The sequence below is a fragment of the Armigeres subalbatus genome, chromosome 3 (assembly GCF_024139115.2).
Source record: "Armigeres subalbatus isolate Guangzhou_Male chromosome 3, GZ_Asu_2, whole genome shotgun sequence".
In the NCBI taxonomy this organism is placed as follows: domain Eukaryota; kingdom Metazoa; phylum Arthropoda; class Insecta; order Diptera; family Culicidae; genus Armigeres; species Armigeres subalbatus.
The window spans coordinates 385,020,816-385,037,159 of NC_085141.1; the positions used below are offsets into that span (position 1 = coordinate 385,020,816).

Here is a 16,344-nt window from a genome sequence, read left to right on the forward strand (position 1 = left end):
ATGATTGCACCCACGTATTATGAAAATATCTTAAGTGCATTCACACTTCCTGAATCAAACTTAAAACCTTCTGATTCAGACGCGCATTTAATTGGACAAAATATTATTAGGCCGATATAAATATGTTTTAAAAATATGTCTACCCCCCCTTCCCCCTTCGGATTGTTTTGCTCAAAAATAACAATTTGAGGGTCAACAAAAAAAAATCCGGTAAATTTTGAGAACTTTCAAAACATTCTTTAACAAATCCGAGGAGTTTTTTTTTTATTTTTTTTCCATTTTAATATTTATTTTTTACTAGCAAACCCGACGAACTTTATTTCGCCTAAAATTGATTTATTTTCTGATTAGTTCTCGAGTTATGCAGAAATTTTTGGTTTATTTGTATGGGAGCCCCTCTTTCCAGAAGGGGGAGGCGTTGCAAACCATCACAGAAACATATCTTCTCTTCCAAAACCTCCACACGCCAGATTTGGTTCCATTTGCTTGATCTCGAGTTATGATGAAATTGGTGTTTCATTTGTATATGAGCCAGGTTTTAAAGAGAAGATGGGGTTTCGAACCATCTTAAGAACCTTCCCCGGCCCCAAAAACCTCTGCATTCAAATTTTAACGCCGCTCCATTCAGTAGAAGAAGAAGAAGATTACCCCCTCCCCCTTGACTTTGCAGAGATCATAATTTTTCATAAATATGTGTAACGGCCTTATTAGTTTTCAGTTTGCAAAAAAAAAATGCTGAACATTTTTCCAAAGTCGTTTTTTAATATAAAAATGTTTGTACAATTACATTGCGATGATTGCATTACTAGCAAGGGCATTGGCATTGATAACAATAAGGCAAAGACAAAGGTGCTGTTTGAACGAGATGGCGCCACAACATTTAGAGTAAAATGAATTTCCTTGTATGGACAAATCATCCGTTCTCATTAACTACGCATCGCATCAATATGAAACCTAGGTCAAAAAGCAACAAATAATTTTTAGATTTTTTGTTCCCACGACTTGTTTTACAGTTCTAAACAATAAAAGAGATTTCATTGTACCTCCATACTAAATTCTAGCACAGAGAACAGACATGGAGGCTCGAACAAAATTTCTTGCAAAACATGTGTAAACAAACACACCGAACCTCAACGCCATCGACGTCGACATTGCAACTCACAATCTCATTTTGACAACACGATGGCGCTGGTATGCTCTTGCATGCATAACGACACTAGCGCACAGTGGCATTTTTTGATGACGCTAGCGCTGATTATGCACGGGATAACGGCGACATTCCAAAGTTATTTCAAAATGAACAGTAAAAAGTTATCACAACATGGCGAGTGCAGCTTCAACGTCTGTTCTCTGTGATTCTAGCTGTATACTTTCAATTTCTTCAAGACTGTTCTCCACCTCGTGTGTGTGGAAGGAACATTGAAAGCTTACGATATCGAACAGCAGATGTCACTAGTGTATATGCAATATTACATTGATACAAACACACAGCAACACCACCTGTCGCCTGATAATGGAAATATTGCAATTATACCATCAGGTGTAGTGGCTGTTGTTAAAATGTTTTGAAAGGGCCTCAAGCGGAATTTTTGCTAGAATGCAACTGACGACCTCCTATAGGCGAATTTGAGTAAAGCTCATCGATCATTTCGACATCTGGTGGTCGTCACAAGAACCACGAAAAAAGTGTCGTTGGCCAAAAAAGTGCATTGGCAGCATACGGAGGGAGTACGATTTTCGCGTTTTCTGGTTAATCCAACCATTTATGAAAGCTGAAATAGTCGCAAATTGGAAGAAAATTTTGTTTTCTTTGTGATGGGCTTCCATCCGGTGGGTGCTTACATATGATTTTTCCGATTAAATAGCACATCTCTTGCAGTGCCTCCACCGCACTATCTTGGTTATGAATTACCGGATTTTTAATTAGCGGCTCATTTGGTTAGGATTCGTCTTCAACAGCTGCTTACAGACTGTAATAAGCCATTGGCAGTGGAAAACATGTGACAATATACCGAAAAGTGAAGTAAATTTTAAGGAGAAAATTTGATTTTGAATGTAAATAATCGCTTCTGACGACTTCTCTCCCAAACTCCCGCAGCGCACTCTACCATTGGATCCTTCTCGAATTCGTCTATTGATCGTCGCATGCCTGCACAAACATGCCCCTATCTGCATAACTTTTTATACAGCATGCACTACATTACGCATTTTTGTTACATTTGTTTCGACCGCGGTCACTGGTCCGGCTCCATTGTTCTACTTTTTGTGCGAAACACCGCACAAAAAGCAGAGTCCAAAAGCCAACCGCACTGAACGGCGACGGCCGAAACGAGACTCTAGCGGACAAGAAAAGAGGGTGCTGCCAAAATGATCCGATACCCTATTTTAACGTTCATAACCCAAAGTTTCAATACAATTGACAAATTGGTAGAGAATTTCCGAGTCGATTGATATATAAATCTCAAAAATCCATCGGAAGATAAAGGCGCTATTAACGTTCAAAATCTTACATGATTTCGTGACGGTCTCGAATTTGGAAATTTTCATTTGTCACCCTGTATCCGAGTCTTCCCTTAGACGTAGTTTACGTCAAAAAAAAGGCTATTCCAATCAAAAACACAAAATCCATGGAATGTCGAATGTTACATTTATGCGATCATGGGCAGTGAACTTATCATTTCATTATCATTTAGTATTCAGCAAGTAACTCATTCCAGAGGCGGAATTCCAAAAAGTGTTGTATGGCGGACTTCTAGCGCTGATTCCCCTCTACAACTTTGTCTAAGGGTACTTAGCTCTATGTCTAATATTCACAGCGTGAAACGCTAGGAATACTCAATATACTAAATGATAATAGGGTAGGATGGGGCAAGATGGGTCACCTAAGGCGAACCCTCAATGCCTCAAAATAGAAACATTTTAATGTATCTTTTCAACGTGGATCTAGAAGAATAGCTCACAATCTGTAAGCCAGCGGTATGAAATAACAAAAATTCTACTTTTTATTTTATTTTGAGTCATTAAAGTAGAAGTCAACCAAAAAATGCCGGGGCAAGATGGGTCAAACAGCGGGGCAAGATGGAGCACCTTTAAATTCTGCAATTATCATTATTTTTATTCACAATATTAAATTACACACAGATAGATGATGTTATTGAATAAAAAAGGATTTTAAAGCCTCGGATTAAGAAATGGCACTACATTTAAAAATGTCTGTAATTTCTTATGAAAACAAGCCGTCCGAGTATTGCTTTTTTAAAGACAAAAAATATACATTTTTAATTAACAAATTAACATCATTATGCTCAAAAGTAACCTTAAAATGATTACATCAGCAATGAAAAATATGTTTTGAATACGAACTATGTCCTTTAGTATGTGCTGACCCATCTTGCCCCATTTGCAAGTTCGTGTTAGAATGTCTAATTTTCGATCAAATTTATTTATTTCAATGCAGTTAGTACAACATCGCCTACATTACTTATAATACTTAATTACTAAATTACTAAAAATGTTTCAATTTTAGATTACTCGACGAGATTACACGTTTTATAGAAAATGTGTTTCGCATAAGAAACAATGCTAAAAAATAATTTACCTTGTCATACTCTACCAAAATGAAATTTTATCTTCAAATCGAGTGACAATAAAGAAGAACCAAATTGTTCCTCCTACAAAGTCATAACCTCCACATTAAAATGTATCTCTTCTTCTTCTTTGTTGGCATTACATCCCCACACTGGGACAGAGCCGCCTCGCAGCTTAGTGTTCATTAAGCACTTCCACAGTTATTAACTGCGAGGTTTCTAAGCCAAGTTACCATTTCTGCATTCGTATATCATGAGGCTAACACGATGATACTTTTATGCCCAGGGAAGTCGAGACAATTTCCAATCCGAAAATTGTCCAGACCGGCACCGGGAATCGAACCCAGCCACCCTCAGCATGGTCTTGCTTTGTAGCCGCGCATCTTACCGCACGGCTAAGGAGGGCCCCATTAAAATGTATACGATGCTTAAAAACGGCTCTGACTCATCTTACCCCGTGACCCATCTTGCCCTGCCTAACCCTATGTGTTATTATCATTTAGTAAATAAAATGATACAAGCGTTTCCTGCGGTAAATATTAGACATAGAGCAATGTACCCTTCGACAAAGTTGTAGAGGGGAATCAGCGCTAGAAGTCCGCCATACAACACTTTTTGGAATTCCGCCTCTGGAATGAGTTGTTGGCTGAATACTAAATGATAATGAAATGATAAGTTCAATCCCTGATTGTAACTTGCATCACACTTAGTTTTTATCAGCAGTCTTCAAGGTGCAACATGTGTGAGATGTTCACGTAAGTTTATGCACCCAATCAAACATTGCTTGCTATGTTTGAACTTGCACATATCAATCTGAACACGAGCCTGAACTCCGATACACCCAGGCGCAATGTACCTACAATGTTCAAACATCGAGTTCAAACTTGGGTTCAAACATGTGCGCTTGCACACGAGAATGCTATGCTTGGATAAATGAACGGGTTGCTAGGGAAACTATTGTTGATTCTTCACGTTTCCCAGCCTTGTTATTCATATCTCGAATAAGAGAATTTAACCAAACTTCAATGAAGGTATGATTGAAAAATTGAAACATGTTGTGCACATTTTTGCACTTGCATAACGAAGCGTTTATAGAGGTGAGGTCTTGATTCAGGCCTTTCGTTCACGACGCCTTAGGTTCGAATCTGCTCTGAGCGAAGCTTTTTGTTCCATTTGCGGTTCTGAAAACAATTGTTTTTAGAATTTCAGGATTCTGCAACCACCAAAAACTGATTTGTTCATATTTCTAAAATTTTGGGACAATATTTTTCTGACACGTTTATAAGAGGATAATATATTCTACTTACTTCGCGGTGGTACTTGATAAACATACCGAGAATCTGAAGCGAAGTTCTGGATTGCAGAGAGATTTGTTTATTCCAGGGAGAGAGGGTTTCGTCCTTTTGGAGAGCCTTATGGTCAACGGGGCTTCAATTCCAGTTTCGTATTTTTTAGAATGTAACAATTGAAGATTTTATCTTTTATGAGAGCCATGCGGTTTATAGGACTTTTATGTTTAAGGATATGTGGGCTCATTTCTGACCTGGAGCTCAATCGTTTGTGAATTTTCTTTGTATTGTATAATGTCATCGGCGTATTATTTATTCAAATCAACGTAAAATACATTATGAACAGACCCCTACTATCTTTTTAAATTGCTATCCATTTGAATTTTTGGTTAACAACCAATTCTTCAAACTCCCACACTAAAAGTGTGTCTTTGAACTTTTTCGAATCAGCATCTATATTTTATTCACGACATGTAAATCCCATCGTATCTAACAAAACAAAATGCATGCTTGCATATGTAATTTACCTCGTTTAGAACCTAAACGCAAGGATTTTTTAAATAATCATTACATTTGAGGTTGTTATGAACATTAAGAATAATATCTGAAGATTTTATGCAAAATGTTGAATAAAACAATTGTTGTGATTTTGAGATATCGGACCAAGCGCATACTGTGGGTACCCGAGCAAAGTCTGAAAACATAATGAGAGCATATAGAAAACACATTTTGATTTCGACATCAAATTGAAATTATAATTTGTTTTCAAATATGAATCATCATGATTGATTACTTATCTTGATCTCATTTTGCTGTAGTTTCCTAAACTGAATTGAATGATCTGACATCAAACTGTGTACCACCATCGGGGGTGACAATTCCCGGGTAGAAGCCATGAACAGAATAACAAAACATGATATGGTTTTGATTGATAGAAGAGATAAAGAACAGGCAACAATATCAGAAATTTGCACTAAAATATCATTTGAATATCGAGATATGGTATGGATAAGAACAAACCAATGGCACATGATATTGATCACTTCTTACAAATAGTATAACTTGATCTCCTCATGATATTTTAGTGCAAAATATTGATATTGTCGTCTGATATTTTATCTCTTATATCAATCATATCAATATCTCATTTTGCTATCTTAACTTCATTTGATATTAATGAGCTTTTTTCGTTTACTCGGGAATGGGTCTGAGGGTGAGAATGGGTCATCGCTCTCACCTGCAGTCTGGAGGTCGTAGAGCAAAATCGTTCAAAAAGGTCTCTTATATTTTGGTCTTCTTGCCCTCAGATACAAATACAATCAATCTATTCTACGAGCATTCTAAGTAGTTGAAACAGTGACCCATTCTCACCCCCATTTGACTCATTGTCAACCCCGACGATGGTACTTATTTTGTTATCGGAACCAATATTAAATTTAGTTTTCGATTTGCTCTCATTGATAGCAGGAATAGTTTTCGATTTGATGTCACAGTAAGACTTTTCTGCTATACATTTTGTTATTTTAACCGTTAAAACGACCAAAAATATATCAAATTAAGTAATCATATTCGACGATTTCACAACATCAAAACAAGTTATCGTTTTGCTCTAAAGCTTTGCTCGGGTAGGCGGTTAAGTATCTTATTCAGCTTTTCCATCACCCGACAAGGGCTGAAAAGTGCCATTTATAAAACTGAAACTATTCATGTGCCATTTCTAAAAAAATCCAAAGACAAGAATTCAAACACTAGTGTCCTGAGTGAAGGCCAAACGAGTTACCACTAGGCCATCACCGCTACTCAAGAAGAGAATCCACTTTACCAATATGAACAGATGAACAGCATGCTGTGTGTAAACTGATGTTTAAACTTCCATGTTCAAACCCGTGTGTTTGAATCTGGGCGCAAACTCGTGTTCAAACTGGGTGCGATTTTGGCTCGGTTTATGATGAACTCGGTTTGGATCTAGTATGCATGTTTGAGTGCGAGCTTGCACACGGGAAAACTGCACTTGTTTAAACGCGGTTCATGTTTTCGTGAAGACTGTTTATCAGTCTTCAAGGTGCAACATGTGTGAGATGTTCACGTAAGTTTATGCACCCAATCAAACATTGCTTGCTATGTTTGAACTTGCACATATCAATCTGAACACGAGCCTGAACTCCGATACACCCAGGCGCAATGTAGGTACAATGTTCAAACATCGAGTTCAAACTTGGGTTCAAACATGTGCGCTTGCACACGAGAATGCTATGCTTGGATAAATGAACGGGTTGCTAGGGAAACTATTGTTGATTCTTCACGTTTCCCAGCCTTGTTATTCATATCTCGAATAAGAGAATTTAACCAAACTTCAATGAAGGTATGATTGAAAAATTGAAACATGTTGTGCACATTTTTTGCACTTGCATAACGAAGCGTTTATAGAGGTGAGGTCTTGATTCAGGCCTTTCATTCACGACGCCTTAGGTTCGAATCTGCACTGAGCGAAGCTTTTTGTTCCATTTGCGGTTCTGAAAACAATTCTTTTTAGAATTTCGGGATTCTGCAACCACCAAAAAACTGATTAGTTCATATTTCTAAAATTTTGGGACAATATTTTTCTGACACGTTTATAAGGGGATAATTTATTCTACTTACTTCGCGGTGGTACTTGATAAACATACCGAGAATCTGAAGCGAAGTTCTGGATTGCATAGAGATTTCTTTATTCCAGGGAGAGAGGGGTTTCGTCCTTTTTGAAGAACCTTATGATCAACGGGGCTTTAATTCCAGTTTCGTATTTTTTTAGAATGTAACAATTGAAGATTTTATCTTTTATGAGAGCCATGTAGTTTATAGGACTTTTATGTTTAAGGATATGTGGGCTCATTTCTGACCTGGAGCTCCATCGTTTGTGAATTTTCTTTGTATTGTATAATGTCATCGGCGTATTATTTATACAAATCAATGTAAAATACATTATGAACAGACCCCTACTATCTTTTTAAATTTCTATCAATTTGAATTTTTGGTTAACAACCAATTCTTCAAACTCCCCCACTAAAAGTGTGTCTTTGAACTTTTTGGAATCAGCATCTATATTTTATTCACGACATGTAAATCCCATCGTATCTAACAAAACAAAATGCATGCTTGCATATGTAATTTACCTCGTTTAGAACCTAAACGCAAGGATTTTTTAAATAATCATTACATTTGAGGTTGTTATGAACATTAAGAATAATATCTGAAGATTTTATGCAAAATGTTGAATAAAACAATTGTTGTGATTTTGAGATATCGGACCAAGCGCATACTATGGGTACCCGAGCAAAGTCTGAAAACATAATGAGAGCATATAGAAAACACATTTTGATTTCGACATCAAATTGAAAATATAATTTGTTTTCAAATATGAATCATCATGATTGATTACTTATCTTGATCTCATTTTGCTGTAGTTTCCTAAACTGAATTGAATGATCTGACATCAAACTGTGTACCACCATCGGGGGTGACAATTCCCGGGTAGAAGCCATGAACAGAATAACAAAACATGATATGGTTTTGATTGATAGAAGAGATAAAAGAACAGGCAACAATATCAGAAATTTGCACTAAAATATCATTTGAATATCGAGATATGGTATGGATAAGAACAAACTAATAGCACTCACTTCTTACAAATAGCATAACTTGATCTCCTCATGATATTTTTGTGCAAAATATTGATATTGTCGTCTGATATTTTATCTCTTATATCAATCATATCAATATCTCATTTTGCTATCTTATCATCATTTGATATTAATGAGCTTTTCTCGTTTACTCGGGAATGGGTCTGAGGGGTGAGAATGGGTCATCGCTCTCACCTGCAGTCTGGAGGTCGTAGAGCAAAATCGTTCAAAAAGGTCTCTTATATTTTGGTCTTCTTGCCCTCAGATACAAATACAATCAATCTATTCTACGAGCATTCTAAGTAGTTGAAACAGTGACCCATTCTCACCCCCATTTGACCCATTGTCACTCCCGACGACGGTACTTATTTTGTTATCGGAACCAATATCAAATTCAGTTTTCGATTTGCTCTCATTGATAGCAGGAATAGTTTTCGGTTTGATGTCACAGTAAGACTTTTCTGCTATACATTTTGTTATTTTAACCGTTAAAACGACCAAAAATATATCAAATTAAATAATCATATTCGACGATTTCACAACATCAAAACAAGTTATCGTTTTGCTCTAAAGCTTTGCTCGGGTAGGCGGTTAAGTATCTTATTCAGCTTTTCCATCACCCGACAAGGGCTGAAAAGTGCCATTTATAAAACTGAAACTATTCATGTGCCATTTCTAAAAAAATCCAAAGACAAGGATTCAAACACTAGTGCCCTGAGTGAAGGCCAAACGAGTTACCACTAGGCCACCGCTACTCAAGAAGAGAATCCACTTTACCAATATGAACAGATGTACAGCATGCTGTGTGTAAACTGATGTTTAAACTTCCATGTTCAAACCCGTGTGTTTGAACTTGGGCGCACACTCGTGTTCAAACTGGGTGCGATTTTGGCTCGGTTTATGATGAACTCGGTTTGGATCTAGTATGCATGTTTGAGTGCGACCTAGCACACGGGAAAACTGCACTTGTTTAAACGCGGTTCATGTTTTCGTGAAGACTGGTTTTTATTTTTGCAGTTCGGCAAAAAACCGCACACCCGTGCGCCAGTAAAATGGAAAACCTATATCCCGGCAAAACTGACGTTTGTTTAAATGATGTGTGCTTGAAAATGTCGTATTCCCCATGTTGATTTGTTGGCCTCTGGCTCTGACTCTACGTCAATATCTGAATTTGCCTAAAGCTAATTTTTACGATTAAAACCATATCCGTTATTTAAATCATCTCTGATTCGGGCAGAAACTGTTTTGATGATTTTTTAAATACATTGGAATAGGCGACTCTTAATCCTGGTGATGGCCTTGTTCCTAATACAGTTGGCAATACCACCCCAAGTCGACGCATATCCAAAGATTTATATCCTATCGACCATAATTACTGTAAATCTCCTCAAATTAATAATGAAGGTAGACTATTATATTTATATAGAAGCCTTGGTAAATATCAATTTGTGCCGTAAAATGAGTAATTTTCTTAAATCACTTAAGTCATAATCAACGTTGGCTGTAAGCCCCAACACAATAGTTTTACATTTCAAAAACTGCGGATTTAGTTTTTGAACATTTGCCACACAAGATTTTCTGTTACAGAATTTTATTTACGATCGGAACCATGCCGAAACCTGCCGGAAAACATTTAAAAGTAAACTTTGACTCACGCAGCGGTGGAAGTTGAAAAGATAAAATGTTTCATCCTGAAAGTCCGTGGCGGTACGATTTCCCTTCAACAATTTCACGTTATTGAAATACAAAGAAAAAAAAACAGTTAAACTAAGGCTTATGGTGATCAAACGATGTAATCGTGAGGAAATGTTTAGATAGCAAGGAAAGAAAGGAGAATCCAGGAATTGACTGTGTTCATCTTTCTTAAACCGACATGAAGAGCTTCCGTTTGTAAATATCAAACGATTCCTTAAAATCAATTAAAAAAACGGAATGAGGGGAATAGGCGGCTTCCTCAACTAAGGCCACTGGATTGACAGCGTTAAAGAATGAACCATCAGATCATAAATTACTAGGATTAAGTTGTTCTAAAGCATGTTATGACACAATAATCTCTTAAGTAATTATTACCCGGCTCCTAAAAACGGTGAATGGGGGGAGAGGGGGCAATGGATTGTTCTAGATTTTTTTGTGATCCCACAATCCCACTCTCCAGATTATTCAACTGCTTTGAAAAAGGAATCATATGCGCCTTAACCCTTTCCTTCCCATGGTAGCTATAGTGCTCCATCAAATTTTGCACCTTCCAACACTCATCGAATTATTTCGACAACAAAAAGCAGTATTTCGCGCAACTTTATGGTTTCATTAGACTGCAAATATTATCAATTTTGAGTAAAAATAGTAAAACTATTGAAAACAATCAAGTAACTATTGATTTACAATCAAAAACTTTTTTTTTCGTTTTCCACTAATTTAAGCTATGCCAAATAACTTTTGTTCTAGCATTTTTTTCATAGATGATTCCTTCCTATTGAAATCTTTGAAAAAAGTCGTGGGAAAGAGAGGGTTAAGAACATATCGTGTTGGAAAATATCTGCTAGCTCTCAGATAAAATAAGCTACAACCTACTAACTAAAATTGGTAAACAAGTGCAGAAAACTGAACTCTGTATACTCACCTTACTCAAAATCCCTTGCAGCTCCTTCAATGTTCCTTCATCGAACTGATCGCCACTGGAAGGAATCTGCTGTTTTATATCCTCCAGCGGTTTCGCCAGAATTTTCAAATTGGAAACATGCAAACCCATTGCCTTCCGCAAAGTATCATTGCTCTCGCCTGCCTTGTTATGCGCCTCCTGATACTTTGCAAATTCTCTGTTGAGTTCGGCTATGTGACCTCCACCGTTCGACCGTTGACCAATCTTTTGCTGATAGCTATCCTCCTGAATTTCATCTTGCTTCAGCATGTGGCTTATTTCCTTCAGCATCAGCTCCACCTCGGAACAAGTCTCCGCCAAGTTGGACATTGACTGGACCAGTTCCGGAATCGCACTCGGTTTGGCATTTAACTCGGCACAACGGTCGACCAACCCTTGCGGTAAGCGAGTTTCATTGAAGCTGTTCGGGTTCTGTGCGTTAATTGCATCCAAATTCAATGAATTCATAAACGAGGCCAGCTCATTATCCTTGTCTTCGACTCTTGTCCCAATAGTTCTTAGGAGAGTCGCCTTTTCCTCGCTATAAACCGAACTACTTTCATGCGCTTTCATGGGCACCAGCCGATGGAATATGTCTTCTCCAATAGCATCCGCGTCCGTCACATTGAACGCAATTCCGTGAACCAGATTGGCTCCTTGTACCGCTGAAATAAAACTCAACTCCGGCACCTCTTCATGATAGATAAATTCGTTTTCATTTTTAGCCGACTTGCGCTTCGCCTCAACCACGTCCATAGTGAATTGGAGTGCTTCGTTCACTTGATCGATATTTGAAAGCCCTTTCGATTCTTTCCTCGCTTCTTCCAGCTTATCAAACGAGGTCTGATAAAGCACAACTCTTTCGCCCATCTTTTGCTGCTCTTCAGACTGCTGTCCTTGATACAACAGCAGAATGCAGGACAAGTATGATATCTTGAATTTCACATACTTTCTCCATTCTTTAAATTGCTTACTGCCAACAATATCCTGGATGCGCCCATCCTCTCCATTTTGTGTCAATAAGGCTGCTAAAGCCGAATTGTAATATATCACTATTTGAGCCGTTACTTTTGCAATTATCCCAGACTTTCTGTTATCGCAAAGACTCTTTTCCATGATACACTCTTGCGCTTGGGCGAAACAAAGTGCTTGCATGAATATCAGCAACTCCGTAGACAAGTCACCTTGCAGCAGCAACGCGTAATTGTCCTTAATGTAGCCGAAGGCCCAAGCCGCACACTGGAAATGCGTACATGCTTTCTTCATACTCTCAGGATCAGCACGACCCTCCGCCGCGCCCAACTGCGTATGCAACGCACCGTAATTATGCAAAACTACGGCCATTTCAAACTTTACATTGCTCTTTTGCAAGGTTGAACCGTTGTACAAATCGCGCCAGGTAAAACTCAACATCTGATGGCTATCCGGAATCTGGTTCAGCAGGAAACGATTCTGAATCGAATGCAACTGACAATAGTATCGTTTTATCACCGTCGTTCCATCGACGTCTTGCGACGGTCGAACAGCATTCCCTCGCAGTTGCTCCAGCTGATAACACTCCTTAGAGTATGAGTCCGGATCCTCATGATAGTATTCAGCAATGTACTGTAGAAGAAATTGCGAGAAGAGAGAATCATATGATTATTAGATGAGTCATGTTTGTTAGCACATCTTCTGTTGTACAAAGGTATACAATTTTCTTTACCGCTTGTATCGAAAGCATTTGTTTTTCAAAGTTTGGATTGCAATAACAAAATATTGCGGTACAAATTGAATACATTGCGTTATTATTGTTTCATATGGAACATAATAATTAGACGAAAATTGATCATCGGTTTTTCACCTTTACAGCACTTCTCTCAAAGTGAAATTTCATTCTCGAAAGCTGAAAATAACAATTTATTGCCATACTAGCATCATCACCGCAGAACTGACTAATTAAATTTACAACCCCGAAACAAGAGACGTGACACCATTTTTCAAGGAAAAAGGAATTGTCTTTCGAAGATTACCTGTTTCAGCGGTCCAAAAGTGGTCGATTCCGGGCTAACCTTCAGCTCGAAACTGACCATGGGCATCCGGGGAACAGCTTCCATCGTAAGATGTACCGAATTTATTATGTTCAAACCATCAAATATACGTACAAACACAAAAATTCACCGAAATTTGCTGCACTTCTGAATGATGATTAAAAAATTTTCACTTCGAGAACCGATGACGTTTTGCTAAAAAAAATAATGATAAAAACAAAGCAAAATGACAGCAGCGGTGGGTGCAACTCTAGGAAAACATTCAGTACATGCTACACTCCAAAAATGGTGCTTCAGCCGGGATTTAACACAGGTGGTTTTCCGGGAATATGGAAAAGATTCAAGATAGACAAAGGCTCAAGAAAAGTTGGGCGATGAAAAAAGCTTTTTGAATCTGGGACGGGACTTGCAAAAGGAAAAATGTAACGTCATCCCGATTGGATTGTTAGTTCAAAATCCAAACTACATGGGCTGTAGTAAAAACTTAAAAAAAAATGCCGAAAATATCTTCTAAAACCCCAAAGTATTGTTTTGTCCCTGACGTGCAATAATTATTTCCATTCTATTCCTATTTTGATTCCTGCTATTTTTCGGTCTGGAAATCAGGGATTTGTCAGATTTGAATCATTGCCAATTTCCAAAGGTTATAAATCTTTTTTTTTTTGTAATTGTCAGCGGTGATGATCCCGTTTCGCCCGTTTTAGTTGGACTTGGACACTCGGAAGAAAAACATATTCTCCTATTCCTCCTGAGTGGCCTCAACTTGTATCCATTTTAAAGCATAAACAATATTATTCGTATTCGTATGTATATATAATCCGCAAAAGTGGACTTCAATCGAAAACAAATAGCCCTTTTTGGTGAGAGCTAGGGGTAAACCACTCGGCACACTTTCAGAATGGCTTTGTGCCCACTGCACAGAGGGACGATTCCTTAGAAAGAGGGTCAAAAGGTCATTTTTTAAAATGATGTATTCTATTTTTTTAATATTTTTCTCGCATTATACAGGTTATAAAACATTGTAAATTACTTTGGTTGAGTCAATTTGACGATATTGTGCCCATTGGGGTACCTTTGAAGTTGGCATGAAAACTGTTTTCAACACCATTGATAATATATAAATATGAGGTATGATATCTTTGCAATATTTTTCAAATTTGTCATTCAATCATTTCAAACTCAATACACCTTCAAAGTTAACATAATCAACTATCAATTGCATACATTGTATCACAAATTCATGAAATATTCACCCTTGGCCTATGGAGTTGAGTTTGGGCTTATTTCGAAATTTACTCATTTCGTGGTATTTTCATGTGGTCAGAAAACAATTTACCCATCATTACCCAGCGCTGAAAATCGCATGGCTACTGCTTTACATTATATATTTTCAAACTGAACCAAATTTAGGGCCCGCCAGGGCCCGCAGGTTTTTTCCGAGGCATTTGAAAATGACGTAAAATACATGAAAATGTATGTATATGTACTGAATGCTACAATCACAACAATTGTTATGAATGTAGTTGAAAATGATAAAATTTCATCACAGCAAGTATAATAAACCCATTTCTTCTCATTTTAAGCCATATTTCTAGAGTGCTTTGAGAATAGGTCGTATGTGCAAAAGAGAGCCTCTCTTCGGTTACATTCTCTTTCGATTATTACAAAGCTATACACAAATTTATGTTGGATTTTTTGGCAGATATCTAAAGACAATAACTTTGTCTAGCGTGCTAAAGTGAAAATGTAGCAGAAAATGCTAAACTTGCCGATCTATTAGCGAAAGAGAGCGTGAACAAAGAGAATCTCTCTTTTGCACATACGACCTATTCTCAAAGCAATCTAGATTTGTACTTTTGACCGCCTTTTTTTCAATCCGTCCCACTGTGCACTGTACCGTTAACTGTGCCGAAGTGTGCCGAATAAAAAATAATAATTTTTCTGGCTGCACTGGTTTTTATATTTACCTATTTGGCATCACGGGAAAAATGTGTAAATAAATAACAAAAACAGGAATTTCTGAATTTCCGATAAGGAACATTAATCGCAGCTGAAGTATTCCGTATTCAACCGTAGGAAGTTTAAATATTGTCGGCGTAGCACCAACTTAGAATTCGGAAGTCGGGACTTCCGAACCGAACTTTCTTCCGAAGTTTTATCTGTCAAACTAATTGATGCGTTGTTTAGCGCATCTTTAGGCGAATCTAGCGCACTATTTCCGAAGTTGGGAAAGTTGCCTATATCTGGAGAAAAATCCAACTTCGGTATAAAAAGCGGTCTAGCTTTTATCCGGATAGACAATAAAAACACGCAGGAAAACATAAAAATATGTCTAATATTTCGACAACCTTGGCTTCACCCATGTGGTGCGGGAAATTAACAACGGAATCATCGCTGCCACTATCATCGAAACCGGGTGCTATAATCACAAAAGCTACCGGCGTATTACTATTCCCACAAGTAAGTTTCTTAGAATTAATCAGCCTTGCGAATATATTTATATATAATCCGTTTTCACCTTTCTCCGTATTAGGCAATATATGTTGCTGCCACTCTGTATGAATGTAATATAAATCCCGAATATTCACTACCGATCAAGCTACCGATGCACGTTCATCCTTTGCCAGCGCTATCATACGATCCTGGGAAATCTCCAGCTAATTAGCAGCCGCACGAACTCGGACCATCAACCCTCCGTCATATCCCATCGACGACCATTGAACCGGAGTCCCATGCCTAATCTTTTCGGAAGTGCTCCGGAACGATACATCGCCGAGTATACCTTGTCGAGTAATGCGGAACCGTTTGTCTAAATGCAACAACTGAAATTGATGCTTCTTATTGTCGTCCCAGACCAAAAGCACCCTCTCAACAACTTCGGGAGGAAATATCAAAGTGGCGGCATGGTACAAGATACCACACTAGTGGTACAACTTGTACCATGGTACGAATACCACCCAGTGTGTCATTAGTACAAACCTGAGTAAATAAATACTCTTAAATCAAATCTCTCAGCGTACTGGTGCAAATATTTTTGAATCTTCACAGATATTTGAGTAGAGTTTATTCATATTGGCTAAGGTAACGTAATGATTCAAGGGATAGCAAGACTAAATGAGAAGACAGAGGGTTGTGGCGGAA

At 37.8% G+C, this 16,344-nt stretch overlaps 2 protein-coding genes across 4 annotated transcripts in view; one reads left to right on the plus strand and one right to left on the minus strand.

Moving 5' to 3' along the window:
* The window catches only part of LOC134226694 (tyrosine-protein phosphatase non-receptor type 23), a 57,794-nt gene extending 44,402 nt beyond the window's left edge, over positions 1–13,392 (minus strand). Inside the window, exons 1-2 of the mRNA XM_062707641.1 lie at positions 13,186–13,392; positions 11,156–12,778 (exon numbers count right to left, since the gene is read on the minus strand). Coding sequence (XP_062563625.1) covers positions 11,156–12,778; positions 13,186–13,269 — 1,707 coding nt within the window. The 5' untranslated portion in view covers positions 13,270–13,392. The remainder of the gene's footprint in view (positions 1–11,155; positions 12,779–13,185) is intronic.
* Positions 13,393–15,194: 1,802 nt separating this feature from the next.
* Positions 15,195–16,079, plus strand: LOC134223817 (uncharacterized). Of its 3 annotated transcripts, none has more exons than XR_009982732.1 (2): positions 15,195–15,663; positions 15,737–16,079. XR_009982732.1 is itself a non-coding variant. In XM_062703025.1 (2 exons), exons 1-2 carry the CDS (start codon positions 15,532–15,534, stop codon positions 16,014–16,016), a joined length of 318 nt encoding a protein of 105 aa, XP_062559009.1. In that variant the 5' UTR covers positions 15,195–15,531; the 3' UTR covers positions 16,017–16,079. The 3 variants fall into 3 exon arrangements, 1 of the variants encoding a protein (XP_062559009.1); XR_009982733.1 differs by having other exon boundaries at positions 15,803–16,079; XM_062703025.1 differs by having other exon boundaries at positions 15,831–16,079.
* Positions 16,080–16,344: the final 265 nt, after the last annotated feature.